Here is a 14,488-nt window from a genome sequence, read left to right as displayed (position 1 = left end):
TTTATCATTTCCACTGATTATTTAGCTGAGAATAAAGATGAGGCCCAGATTAGGATTTCAGTGTCCCCATGAGACTGTCAACAGCACACAAGCCAAGCACAGGCATGGGAGACTGCCAGTCTTAGTATAACTTAGTCAATTTGAGGACCTCTGTAGCTCTTTTCATGCCACAAGCATGGCATATAGAGTAAGGAAAGAGATAGAATCGTTAATCTTGGCTTAAAACTAAAAACAGTTGAGCCAGAGAGAAAAAAATATTTTTTTTTTCTTTTTTCTTTCTGGAGGTAGTGGACAAATAGAGCTTAGTTTCCTATGGGTTTATGTCTTGTCTTCCCCCCCTCCCCCCCCATACATCTTATAATAGCCCCAGTTTATAACTCTGTGACTTTTCTGACATCCAAGCTAATGCTTATTGGTTAGCAGGGTGCTAGCAAGTGTTGCACTGACATCTTTCTGGTGTCTTCTTGCTGCCTACCTAGTGCTTTTCAGAGAACTAAAGGGAAGATCAGAGCTAGGAACCATATAGATTATTCACATATGTACATATTTCCCCAAGCATACAGCCTTTTCAGTCACCATGGGAAGAGAAGATAGAGGGAAACTCACTATTAAAAATTTCAAATTTAGTTGCTACAGTGAATATTGTTCCATTCTGAGTTCTCTGTTATTTGCATATGAAAAAAATGCAGCATTTCATGTACTTGATGCTTAAATTATAAAGTTGCTTTAGAAGTTCAACATGTTGATGGTTTTCTTGGGAGTGGTTGTTGTTTGAGAATAAAGGGAACCATAGCTAAGATCTTCTTTCACCCCACCTTGACCTTCCTTCTCATGCTGAAAAGCCAAAACTTTTGACTCAGTAAGAAAGTGGTTTTTGAGTTACAGGTGTGGGTGAATGCATGAGGAGTGGGAGCAGAGCATGCTCTGCATTGAGTGAAATAGATGGGCTTCCCTGCTCCCTTCCTTGTCAGCAAGGAATCTTTGGTGTTTGCCTGTCTATATCTCTTACTTCTTCTCTTTCAGGAACTGGATTATCAGAAGAGACGCGTGCGGGAGTCGGGGGACAGGTTCGTTCCTGTCATGAGTGATTTCATCACTGTGGCCAGTTTCAGCTTCTCGGAGTTAGAAGACCTTCTCAATGAGGCTAGAGACAAGGTAAGAATACCTTTTGAAGTGTTTAGGGTTTCACTTACTCAGTCAAAAGCCTGAATCAAAATGGAAGCAGCAATTTCAGATGCTGAGACTGTAGTGAAAACTTTAATAGACACTGAAAGTGGTTTAGGCTGAAGTTTCTTACTTTTCCTGATCTGGTCCATAGCCATTTAGAATATATTTTAGGATTAAAATAAGGTTCGGTGCTCTTGCCCACCTCTTGCTAATCTTCCTTAACATGATCCATGTGTGGCATAGAATTGTGATGGTAATATCTGTGCCAGTATACCACACTGTGCTGTGGCTTTGAATGGATTGCTTTTTAAGCTATCCCTCAAAAAGAGGTCCTTTGGTAATTAGTGATAGTGACCCCATATCTTTTACTTTCTGCTTCTGACTTCATCGCACTCTGCTCATTCAGCTGGGGATATTTGTGCTCCATTTCTTTCCTTTAAAAAGGCACCTCTGGGTAGTTTGGTAACCCTAAATACCTGATCTTTTCCACTTATGCTTCTCTGTTACTGCTTGTATTTCATTGCAAGGATAGAAATCCCAAATATGCATGGTTTGTCCAATATTCTTGGATCCTTCTTACGCAGCCGTCACTGCGTGCGTGTTACTCTTCAGGTGCTGCTGTGATCATTTTGTGCTTTCACTGTCTGCATATCCATTACCAGATTTGTACAACTAAGGAGGTGCTTGTTCTTTGCTGATGACTGGAGTCTGGCACTCATCCCTCTGTCTCTCAGCTGAATGAGGAAGAATTTATACGAAAAGATCATAAACATATGAAAATGTTTATAGAAGAGCAAGTTCTAAAGTAAACGATATGTAATGGCAAATCTGCCCTTGTTGGCTGGCATGTTAAAAGTGCTTGGCTTTATGAAGCAAATGCGTTATTTCTTTTGGATTGAATTGTTTCCACCGCTGGTGTCAGTTAAGAGGCCTATTGCATTACTAATGAAACCCATGCCATTGAATTGGTAGGCCTTAGATTCTGAAGGGTAGGCAAAATACAGGCTGCCTCACTCATCCAGCCGCTCTGCAGTAATGTCATTCTGTAATTCAAAAGCATTTCCTTGCTGTGGAGATAATGTTGGTAATACTGACTTGCAGCTGCAAATACCAGAAGCTACTGGCTGTCAGCTAGAGCTAGCTGCCCTAGGAAATGCCAGTGGGGCAGTAGTTATTACAGCACTCTAAAGGCAAAGCTGGGCAGTCTAACACTTGTTAATGTTGTAAGGAAATTTTGTGGAGAATAACGTGCCTAATTTTTTCATTGTTGTCACGTTGCTTGAGAAGATTCAAACCGCTTCCAACATAATAATGTTCACACCATACTGGCTTTATAATCACAAAAACAATATTTTACATTCCATACCTCCGCTAAATTTCCTGACAAAAGCTAGATTTTCTTTGGTTTGGGGGCTTCTGTTTTATGACTGGGTAAATCTTTCAGCTTCATTATAGTTAGGTGCACATTTCTGGAAGCAAATTCACTCTGTCCTTGGCTTAGACTGCACACTTTTGGTTTAGTGTTATAGATAGTGGTGATCCTTTCTTTTGGCAGCTAGGACAAAAGCCCAATGCAGATTCTTTACAAGGTCAGTCAGGGGTTAAAAACCAGCAAGTGGTACATTTCCAGCACAGTAACGCAACTTTTCTTGATCAGGCACTTGCAGGAAAAATGCCATTCTTTTGCTTTAAGAATAACCAGAGAATCTCCCTACAGACAGACCAATATGTCTGGAAGTTGTTACACGCTTTTTTAGACATAGCCAACATAAAGCACTCGACATAAAGAGATGTTTTATTTTAATGACTATAACATGCTTAGGAAACGTTTTTCTACCTTCTCCTCACACACCCTTACTATGTTTGAACACATGCCATTCCAACTTCTGCTCAACCTATGGCTTTGGTTCTTCCACTGGCAAAAAGCTGCTTTTGGACTCCTAAAAGGGAACTGTCTGTCCTTAGCAATGCTGAGCTATTTCTCATGTTTGCCTCATATTCTTTTTCCCCTCTCTTCTTCCTCTCTTTCCTCTTTTTTTTTTCTTAAAAAAAGAAAAAAAAGGAAAAAGCTGGAAATTTTCAACAAACCATATGTGCTTTGCAAAGCCTATAACATCTTCCAGCCTCAATGGGCTCTCTGTGTTTATTGAATCACAAGCTTTTTTCTTACCATGGAAACCTACTATAACTAGCCAATTAAAGGAAGAGAGGGACCAAGACATCTGATTATCCTGTTCTTTTTTGATTTCTCAAAGCAAAGCAAATTGGAAAAAAGGTAGTGGGAGAGGGAGGACTTTTAAAAATATCCTAATGAGCCCATGAAGAATTGGTCTGGTTCACAGATTTATTAATAATAATGAAGCCCTAGTTTTAACAGCTGGAGTTGGATATCCTTCTAAATATAGATGTGGTTAATTGATTGCCATGAGTTAATCAGAGCCATGTTTCCTCAGCTGGGATTTAAAACAATACAAATTATCTTTTCAAACCTGGGAAGATTTTTGTTTTTTTAAATATCTCTAGTATTAGCAAAAAAGTAATTTCTTTATTCCTTTAAGTTATGGAAACAATCCATTACCGAGGTGTGGTGCTGACCTTCTCTGTAGAGGATATTTTTCACAATCCCATGCAGTACTTTTTTTGGCCTTTTTGCTTAAACAGGATCATTTACAGTTAGTGGCCATGGGGAAGAAGTGATATTTTACATTTAAAGGGCCAGATTGTCAGATGCAGGCATCCATATTTGCAGAGAAAGCCTTGTAACTGTACTTATCTTCATGTAGTAAACAGATGGCTTGGTTAAGAACTGATTGAAAACTTAGACCAGCTCTTTAAACAGGCTCCCTAGCACAGCTGGTTCTTGTTCTTTTTGTGTTTTTTTCACTTTCAATACCACTTTATAAGGGAATATAGATTAGATCAAGGGATAATGTTTTCTGCCATTTCCCATAAACTGGAAGGTGGGGGCAGGAGAAAGTGAAATTCTGCCCTGGAATCCTTCACCAGTTTTTACGTGTTGTAACTGATGAAAAATTTACTTTTTTACATCAGATTGAACAGAATGGGGTTGAATTTTGTTTGTTAAAATTTTTCCCTGTGCTTCCTGTGGAGAAGCAATGGAAATGCCCAGGCAGAGGAGCAGTGACCTCCCATGGTATGAATTTTATTTTCCTACTTGAAAAAGGTGACATTTGCCCTATATGAAGCTTTACAACATACTTAAATGTTGACAGATATGAACTTAGATCAGTAAACTGCTTCATAACTGTTCTACTTTGTGCCTGGATTTTAACAAACCTGTTTTTAAAATGTTTTGGATCTTCCTAGAAGAACAAAGTCTGCTTTTAGTCAGGTATTACCATTCCTATGATGAATATCGAACTTGAGCCTCTCGATAGAGGCACAATGGAGGCTGATGAAGCAGGTAGGAAAAGTGTCCATTCCATCTCTCTCACAACAGCTCCTCTCAAGCAGGGTGTTTATCATCATGGAGAAAGGAGTTCAGATTCTGCACGTGCATTTAATAAGCTTAGCACATATAGTAACTGTTTTGAAGAACAGCAAGGCAGTGAAAGCCAAAATCCATTTAAGAGAATAGTCATTAATGGCAGAATACTACGAAGCACATAGTGCCAGTTACAGGCTGTGCACTTCAGTCATTTGTTTTACAGGACTGGTATTTTCTGTCAGCCACTGGAGCTAATGAATAAGGAACAGATCAGGATGGAGAGTGAGGAATTAAAGACAAGGTGTGTTACAAAGGGCATGAGCAGGCACTACAGCCTGCTCTCAGGAAAAGCCATTTGGTAAATAAATTACATAGCTGTTGTACAGTAACATAGAACTACAGATACTTCAGGGCAGGTTGGCATCTAACATATCAGAAATGTTTATAACACCTATATCTCAATTTTGGGGCTGCCAGAGTCACTGTCAAACTCCTGGGAGAATCCTTTAAGAGTATTTAGACACAAGGAGAGCTGGGCCCAGCCCCGCCTGAAATCGGCCGGGTTCCTTCCATTAACTGATCTGAATCTGTCCCATAAAGAGAACAGACATTTATTTGAACTGCCTGGGTACAAGATTGGAGTCTTTGTAACAGCAAACTGAAGATTACTTCTCTAGGGAAGACAGTTCATGTTGCATGGCTACATGGTATAATTCATTTGTGCATTGCCTCCTCCTGCAATAGTAGACAGCACAGACAGCAGGAAATTTTTATCATGGCTGTTTTTCCTCCTCCTCATAGAGCCCTGTTCCTGCCGTTTCCAGAGCTCTTCTGCCACTGTTTAACATTTCATTGGCAAGCACAGCAGAGAGTGTGTGTGCTGCTGTCCCGCTTTCCCTCTCCTTGCTAAAATGGCTTTTTAAAATAAACAACTGTCTAAACGATTTGCTTTGGCAAGAGGATGAATTCAGTGGAAAGTTTGGCAGAGGAAGCAGAGCTGGCACTGAGCGCGTGGACCTGTTATATCATGGAGCTTGGGGGCCCTTATGGTGTGGAAATGAATTTTTTAATGAAAAAAAGAGATACCACCCTATATTACAGTGGAAAACCTGCTGAAACAGAGTTTTCCATCTTGCTTTTGCCCATGTCATCTGTCCCCAAATGACTTCAGGAATATGCAAGTTTTAGCCCTTGTTCCGCAATACCACAGCACATCGCAAAATTTTGGGAAGCATTTTGCGCACGTGAGGACTTCGATACAGAGTTCACAATTGTGCACAATAGCAGATTCTGTTTTTTGGGGAATCTACCCATGGAGCAATTGAGTGATTTGTACAGAGTGACACAAATCCTGTGGCGGAGAGCAGAAAAGAGGGCTGGGGTCCAGGGCACCTCGGTCGGTGCCGTGCTGCCTCTTAGGCCCTGCGCAAGGCAGGTAGTGTGGTTTGAGCCACTGTGGGCAGGTAGGAGCCTGAGCTTCGTACCAGGATTGGGGAGCCTGCTTCCAGCAGCTCGCTGCCCCTTGTCCCAGCACCAGTGCTTTGAAAAAGCACATGTGATTGCAGAACCAGAGCTACAGGGAAATAGAAGAAGTAATAAAAGCAGAGGGATCTGTTGCAGTTTAAACAGTGAAAAGACAGCATGGCTGTCTTTACAATAGTGCATTGAATTGATGCAGCGTCCTACAGATGTGAACAAGAGATTATTTGTCATTAGTGGGGCAACACTTTCTGTTTTGTAACAAATGGAGAAAGGAAGGCTCAGAGAGACAGCATGAGTTCCCAAGCCACATCACGGGCAGAGGTGGCAGCAGAGGCTGGATTCTCCTGACTTGCCCTTCTCTGCTCGGTCAGCTTTTTTCTGGAGGGGCTAGAGAAAGAAAGAAAATGTTTGCTTGAGGATACTTCAGATTTCTCTTTTGCAGTTATTTTGGTCCATCCAGCTCACAGATTTTTGCTTTTCATCTTTCACTGCTTTACAGTAAATGATTGTGACCTGCTAAGCCACGTTACAGGGTACCAAAGGTGGGCTGTTCTCAGGATTTGTCTTCCTTGCTGCCACTTAGAGACCACAACACCTTATACTCACGAGTGTCTCTGGAAGGCTCCCAGGCTGCTGGGTCTTTCCAGCCCAGCAACACTGTTCCTTCTCTGAGTGGCAGTGGGGAGGCAGTGGCAAAAGTCCCTCTGCCAATGTGACTACCGGGTGGGTGACAGGCCATGTGCAGAACACTTGCAGACAACACTACCCTCTAATGGTGACTTCCATGTATGTAGGATCAGAGAGCCCCAGGCAAGGACCCCCTCCTTTTCAAGCCCCAGCCTCCCTAAAAGACTAGGAAACCCCCTGTGTACCCTCTCACTCAACTTTGCTGTACACAGGAGGAATGGAGGCAATGGCCGTGGTGCATCACTAGCCAGGGGCAGTCGACGTCCTGTGGGCTGCCCCTGGACTTCAGGCTTCACAGGATGTGGACAAGCCTTCCTTCTAGCTGGCAGCTCTAGTCACTGCTCTTAATTTGTGCTTTATTTTCAGTTTTCACACGAGTTAAATACAATTTAAGTGGGAAGAGACTCCAGGTAGCACATCTCCTGTGAGCAATGAGCTTTAGGCACTCTATGTGTTCAAGCAGCAGTGGCAATGCCTGTGCTGAAGTCTTTCTCTGACACTCCCACTCCCCTGGCTGATTGGCATGCTGGAGCAGGCAAGCCAAGAAAATACAGCACGTGGGGATTCATTATTTCCCTCTGTGGTATTGACAGCCTGTATTCTCTCTGCTGAAGAGCTGGTGCTGGTCAGTGTGGATTACTGTGAGAATGCTGCACTTTCCTAATGTTCAAGCAGAGTATGCATATGTTATATACAGAGAAAATACATATATACAGAAGAGGGGTGGAGAGAGGGAGTAGGTGTGCATACATGTGTGTATGTGTCTTGAGAGGTTTCAGAGAAAAGGAGTTAAAACAGCGAAGTAATCTGTTGCTGTTTCTATACTCTGAAGTCCCTCCATGACTTTTTGCTGTAGTGCTTCCTTCAACTCCTGCCATGTTTGGTAGCTCCAAGCAACTTGCATTTCTTCCAACACTTTTTTTTTTTTTTTTTCCTTCAGATACTTGGGCTTTCTTTGTTTGTTTCTGGCTGAGAATACAGCCTTTTTAAAGAAAAAAGAAGCTATTGCTTCAAACAGCTTTGTGGGCCTGGCAGGGAAAGCAGAGAAGGGGAGATGCCGAATCTCTTAGGCTCTGCCAGAAGGAAGCTGCTTTCCTTGGAGATTTCTTCCCTCCACAGTTGACTGGGAGACTTTGTTTATGCTTTACCTGGTACAGGGCCAGAGGGGTTTATAAGACCTGCTTCCAAACTCATTTTGTCCTTGGGATCAGAGCCTGAACTGTTCTTTCTGTCTTTTTCCATTCTGTAAGAGCATTCACCTAAGGAAAGGGAAGCTGAACTGTGTTAGTATGAGCTGAAGACACGCATAAGAGAGTTTGAGGGCAGTCCCATAGCCTGGGAGAGTCTGAGTTTGGTTTGGTAAACATTGAGATCTGCAAGGATGCTCTTCTGCTCAGTGGTGTTGTGTTAAAGTGCAAGCAGGGAATGCTAGGGGAGCTGTGCATCAGGGCATTAGTGCCATCAGGAATGTGTTGCTGATGCTGCCTGTTGCAATACAGAGGTTTGTGAGGGAAGGTGGTTGGACAATGATACAGCCTTTGGATGTGTACACTTATATAGAATTTGAGTGCATTTTGGTGAGTACAGAGGCATGTTTGTGAGTGTCAGAGAGCAAAGAAGAGAGTATGTACAACTACTGCAAGACTGATGTCCAAGAGCCAGGGGTTGCTGTGAATTTACCATATCCCGATCAGGACTGCCCTGTGACTGAAGTCCTGCCAGTTGGCTGCCTCCACATGCGTCCTGCAGCTTCAACATTTGCCTTTTAAAATGAAAGCCACTTGTGATGTATTTGCTCTCTTTTAAGTCTGCCCGGGAGCCCTGGCTGCTTTCCTTGCCCCTCTCTCATGCCATGTCTGTCCATAGTCGCCTCTCTCCCAGGCAACACCCTGACTCAGAGGACTCCACAGTGATGGATGACATGGCAAAAGACTCCTGAGAGGACAGACTGTAATGTTATTGCAAAAACACCCTCTAACTCCAGCCATTTTAAAAGTGGATTTGAGGGGAAGGTGGAAGGGGAAATGATGGGCTAAAACTTGTGTCCCCAGCTAGCTCACTGTCTTCTATGTCCCTGCTGTCCCACAGCTGCAGCTGAGAAGTGGCCAGACAGTTATCCTCTGAAATTGTTCCTTCACCTTCAGGCACTGAACATGGGGCTTTTTGTATAAGTGGACAGCTAGTGCTCTCCAGCAGTTTCCCTGTGTTGCCTGAAGGATATCCAGGAGAGCAGATTCTTCAGGGACAGAGGCACCTGCCTTAAGGAAAGGCACTTCTGTTGCAGGGGGCTAGTTTCTGCGCTTGCCACATGAATGCTCAGAGGGTGTTGAATTACATGTGTGGTTACTCATAAGCTTTCCTCGCTGTCTTCACCAAACTGCCTGCCTAATTATTGCTCTTGTGTTTTCTGCCACCTTGACAGTATGCCAAAGCACTGAAGCATTTTGGAGAGAGCGAGGGCAAGATGCAGCCAGATGAATTTTTTGGCATCTTCGACACTTTCTTACAGTCATTTGCAGAGGCCAAGCAGGATCTGGAGAATATGAGGAAGAAAAAAGAAGAGGAGGAGCGCAGGGCACGCATGGAGGCAATGGTGAGGACCTGGGCACAGGAAGGTGTTTCCTTCCATCGCCTTTTCATGTCTCAAGAAAGAAAGGTTGAGAGTACCAGTTCCAATGCTCATGTCCTGTCGCTGTTTTATGTCCTTCTCCCTGCCACCTCTATTTGGCATCATTCTCTTCACAAATGATGACATTTTTCCTGCTGGCCGTCCTGCCAGCTCTCAAGGGCATCATGTTTGGCTCCTAAATTACCGTCTTTTGGATTCAGATACCAAATCTAGCCCTGCCTGTTCTGCCCTGGCACTTTGCAGGATGGTGCTACCCCTGCCCAATGCCAGACTATCCTGCTTTCAGGCTGCAGGCTCTGTGCAAAAGCTCTGGGAGCCAGATCTCCCTCGATCCTACCAGCTGGTCAGCTTCCATTCAGACTATCATCATTCGCTGCGTGCCTGTTGCCTGACAGCATACAGTGACACGGCGAGTGCCCTGGCACCTGCTGCAGCCCGTGCTGGCAGTATTTGTCTCTGGCCAGCCTTAATGCCTTGATTACTGGAGCCGTGTCTTGCCTTGACTTGGCGAGAGAGCTTTTGTGCGTTGTTGATTTTGCTGCTGGGAGACAGACATGTGTGTCCCCAGGGGTTCGTGTGAACCAGCCTCCCCCTCTAACCTCAGTCTTTCCTGAGGCCTGAGAATGGCTCAGCAGTCCCCTGCCTCCTCCCCCTTGCTGGCACTTTAACCCCAGCTGCTGCCATGGCCCCAGGCCTTGCTGTGAGGAGTTGCTGCTTTAAATGTTTGCTGCGCCAAAAGCACCCGTTTGCGTGTTTCAGAAGAGGAGAGAAGTAAAATGCCTTAATGTTGGACACAGGGATAAAATGCCAGGACTTAGGCTCAGGTTTCCTCTCAGCCAGCCTGGAAAGTGCCAAGAGCCCACTGTTAAAGCACTAGGATGGTTTTGTAGGCCTAATACACCATGAGAGAGGTTGCAGTTTGCTTATGGTAAGAGTCTTCCTGCAACGTGGGGCTAGTGCGCAGAGCAAGTGACCTGCTTCCTGACAGCCACATCCCTCCCTTGCCATTTCCACTAATCTTGGAGCTAAGCAGTGGGTGAGGATAACCAAGCTCCTTGGAACTACCCTAGAGAGACTGAGGGCATCACATTGACAGGTGGACCTACACAATGATTTGTAAAATCAGCAATTTTGTTTCTTTGTTTTTTGTGTTTATAACCAGTTTCTCTTTCCAGAGTTGAGGCAATGTGCCTTCCTCTTCCCATTATTGCAACACACTGCCTCCATCCAAACATGAGCTGTTTGGTGGATAGAGTTTCTGTTGATGTTTTGATATCTCACACAATTTTCATTCTCCAGTATGTTTAGCTTGTGGCTTTCTGGGATTTTTTCCTTTCTTCTTTTCCTGCTTCTGCAGGACTAGAGCCTTTCTGCCTGTCAATTTAGCTAGCTATGCTCCAAGTGCAAAGCTGTTTGTGACTATAGTAGTGACTGTGGTTTGTATAGACACATCCAAACTAACTTTAAACTCACTAGGTTCAGTACTGTCAGCATAGTAGGTGCTGCCACACTAAGGTCACTTCAAGCCTGGTTCCAGAAGCTGGGTAATCACCTATGCCAGCATCACTTACAGATTGTCATTTGGCACAGCTACTTTGCTGGCGCTATCCTACTGTAAAATTAGTGCAAAACAGCAGCAGTAGCTTAGACAGATCCCATGTGTCCTCTTTACTCCAGGATGGTAGTGCTTTGTAAGGCAAACATACGATGCTACTCATTCTTCATCTCTCCTGCTCTCTGCTTGCCTGTGCAGAAGAAGGGAAGCCCAGCATGGATGGCTTTGTAGATAAGCTCCTGATCTTTTTTTCCCCTAAACTGTGTACTTAAGTGATCTGACATTTCAGTTAGCTCATCCTAAAGCTCTGTGTCTTTCTCCACAGCTAAAAGAGCAGAGGGAAAAAGAGAGGCGACAAAAGAAAGCAAAAGCTGGAAGCATCTCTGAAGAAAGTGGAGAGTTTGATGACCTGGTGTCAGCATTAAGGTCGGGTGAAGTCTTTGACAAAGACTTATCCAAGCTCAAACGTAATCGCAAACGTTCGGGGAACCAAGGCTTAGAGACAAGCCGGGAGCGGGTGGTGACAAAGCTAAATTATTAATTACAAGAGGAAGAAAAATAATCAACCAAAAGAAGATGATGAAAAAGTGCAAAACAAGGAAGATGAATGTGTGTGATGGCGCCTGGCTGACAGCTGCCCCAAAGGATTTCTTTGGTCTGCGGCTAGAGACGTTACCTTTCCATGATCAGCTTTCCTCTCATCCCTCTTCTGTGCTCCTAATTTGGACCATTATAAAAGTGCCTCTGTGGAGCCAGCAGGGCCCGTGACTGGGCCATGCGGAGCTGACAGATTTGCTTCTGGGAGTTTATTGTGTCATCAAAAGCCTCATGGTGATGACAGAAAGTACTGGGGCCTTGCAGACTGCCTCACAGCTGGAGAAAGATAATTTTCTGTGTGCCAAAGTAAAAACTAGTCATGATCTCCATCTTGCTGATAATAAGCAAGACTAATTTCAGAGCAGCTCTGTAAACACCTGTCGCTTCTTCAAGATCTAGACTGGCCTTCAGGGGCTGGCCAAGATGTGGTTCTCGAGGTTTCCAGTTCCCTTCCAGAATTGGATTTTATAAGCCATTGATTAGCACCTGAAAAAAAGCTTTTTATCTCACGTTCTGTATAGTATTTTTCTGTGGCCTACACTCTCCAAAGCAAGTGATGCTCAGATGAAAGCATCAAGTTCTGGAAAAAATTGAAATTCAAGAATCAGGATCAACATAAAGTCTTTTGGATTCTGCTTTTCTAGAAGCAGTTTTCTGGAATTTGTTGATGGTTAAGCCTCGAAGCTATGAGATGCATCTTCTAGGAAAGAAGCTCTGGCTTTTTTTAGAAAGCTAAGCCATTGCCAGGTTGGGACTGCAAGTAGATGACTGTGGAGCCTGTTGTCATTGCTGGAGGGTGGAAGGGAAACAATGGAACATTTCTTACCTTACTTGTGCAAGATTTCTTAGTGCAGCCCAATGGAAATTGGGAGCTCCCTAGTATCCAGAAGTCACAAGTAGCAAAAAGCAAACACAGTCACTGGCTGCAAGAAATGAGATTTCTTTTCCACTTGATGCTAGCTGAAATTGTTGTTGGCATGAACTGGTCATTCTGTCTAACAGGCTGACCTTCACTGCACACACCCTACTCCTACCTAGGGGAATCACGTAACTCAGTAAGATATGAATGGTGTTGAAGAAGAGCCTTGGAGCCCACAGCCTTTTTCATTTTGAAGGGATCATTTGGGATGAATCAATGGAGGATCCCATAATGAAAATCGAGCATTTTTCCAGGAGGACACAGAACTGTGTAGGCCGAGCAGGCTTTGGAGATGGGTTAATTCATAAGAAAAAAAAATAAAAATTGCATTTAAGCTACATGTATAAAGCACACAATGAAAAAGCAAAGAACCCCAAGAAGATGTATGAATTCTGAATTCTGTGTGTCTTCGTGGCTCTAGGAAAGGGGTTGGATTGTGTGGGCTGTCATGGGCTTTTTTTTTTTTTTAATCTTGTCTTCCTTTTTTATTATCTTCCCTGGAGAAGGAAAAGAGGAAAAGAAAAAAAGGGTGATGGATTCTTCTTCCTAGACAAGAAGAAAAGAGAGGACATTTGAGAAGAAGGACCCTTCATCTACAAACTATGCATCAAGAGTCAACAGCACAAAATGTCAAGGAATCCCAGGGAAGTGAAAAACGCTCTATTTGTCACTTTAATAATTTGGTTTGATTCTTCTCTGAATGTCACTTAACCTCAGGTTCTGCACCGAGTCTGCAGAACAGAACTTCCTCTGCCATGCACGCTGCCTGATCAGTATTACACACTATTGATATTGGAGAAGCAAACTGTGGTGGTTTTCTGAACACTTTGAGAGTAAAATAATTATGTAAACTATGGAAAGAAGCAAAAAAAGTCAGAAATGTTAAACTTTAATGTTTCGTTGTTTACTGAATTTTGAGTCTCCCACCCCAGTATTTCCCTATTGACAACATTCCAGACTGCCGCGCCTCTGTATAATACTCATCGTAAAGAGCTGGTATCTTACAAGAGCTGGGTGCATTCTCCTCCCTTACTATCCCACTCCCCTTCTGGGATTAGCTATTAACAGCAATGCCCATTGCAGTGGACACAAGCACCTTGTAGAACAAAGACTGTATTTCATAAAGGTTTTTGAAAGTTTAAGAAAAACTCTCACTTTTTTAAGCATTTTTATTTTAAATTACAAAATGGATTTTTAGAAATGTCTCTTGTAAATTATATTAACAAGCTCCTTGCTGCTCCCTGAAGTAGACATGCTATATCCCAGCCCTTTTTGTTTGTCTTGTTTTAAAGCATGCCATATAACCCATGCCATGTAAGCTGTATGAGAGGTGGTAATATGTGCCAAATTGGTATACAGTTGACTTGAGATTTGGATGATTCCTGAATTCCAAAAATTATGCTTTTAGGGATTAGAACATCCTAGGTTTTTCCCCCACCCCTTTGTTCTCCCTGGGTTTAGGACTCACCCAGAAATTCAGGTGAAGTGCCAAGGTCAGCCCTGGTGCAAGATGATGTGACTTGTGGCTCTGTCCAATTTACAGCTGCTTGCTTGCTCCCCAGGTACTTGTTTGATATGGCAGACTGTCAGCATGGCAGTGCTGTCAGAGAAGAAACACCTCAGGGCAAAACCCTTGAATCTAAATACAGCATTCCCCCCGCCCCAGTATTTGTCAAAACAGGTTTGTGCTGCGCTTTTTGAAACTGAAGTCACTTTGCCAGGCCACAGATGTAGCAAAAGCAGAGAGAGTGATAAGCCCTCTGTCCCTTTGTATACAGAGTTCAACCCCAATTTAAAGAGATCCTATAGGATGGTACGCAATGCTCTGGCCACCCTGACAGAGTCAGAGAAAGCTGCTGTAGTTTTGCCACCTCCTTGACTCATACACAATGAGGGATTGTGCAACTCCTATAAATCAACTGTGGGATAATTACTGGAGCTGACAGAAAGCTTGGAGTCATGCCTCTGATTCACTGCAAGTTTTTCAGCATTCCAGTGCCCCAA

General features: G+C 43.5%; 1 protein-coding gene across 1 annotated transcript in view; it reads left to right on the top strand.

Moving 5' to 3' along the window:
• DAAM2 (dishevelled associated activator of morphogenesis 2) overlaps positions 1-11,509 on the top strand; it is a gene marked incomplete at its 5' end in the record, with an annotated part of 54,240 nt that extends 42,731 nt beyond the window's left edge. The window contains 3 exons of the mRNA XM_010171634.1: positions 1,024-1,155; positions 9,207-9,377; positions 11,294-11,509. Coding sequence (XP_010169936.1) covers positions 1,024-1,155; positions 9,207-9,377; positions 11,294-11,509 — 519 coding nt within the window. The remainder of the gene's footprint in view (positions 1-1,023; positions 1,156-9,206; positions 9,378-11,293) is intronic.
• Positions 11,510-14,488: the final 2,979 nt, after the last annotated feature.

Source organism: Antrostomus carolinensis, unplaced genomic scaffold (assembly GCF_000700745.2).
Source record: "Antrostomus carolinensis isolate BGI_N321 unplaced genomic scaffold, ASM70074v2 scaffold9557, whole genome shotgun sequence".
NCBI lineage: Eukaryota > Metazoa > Chordata > Aves > Caprimulgiformes > Caprimulgidae > Antrostomus > Antrostomus carolinensis.
The sequence above is the reverse complement of the archived record's forward strand: the minus strand, read 5'-3'. Positions and strand labels throughout refer to the sequence as shown.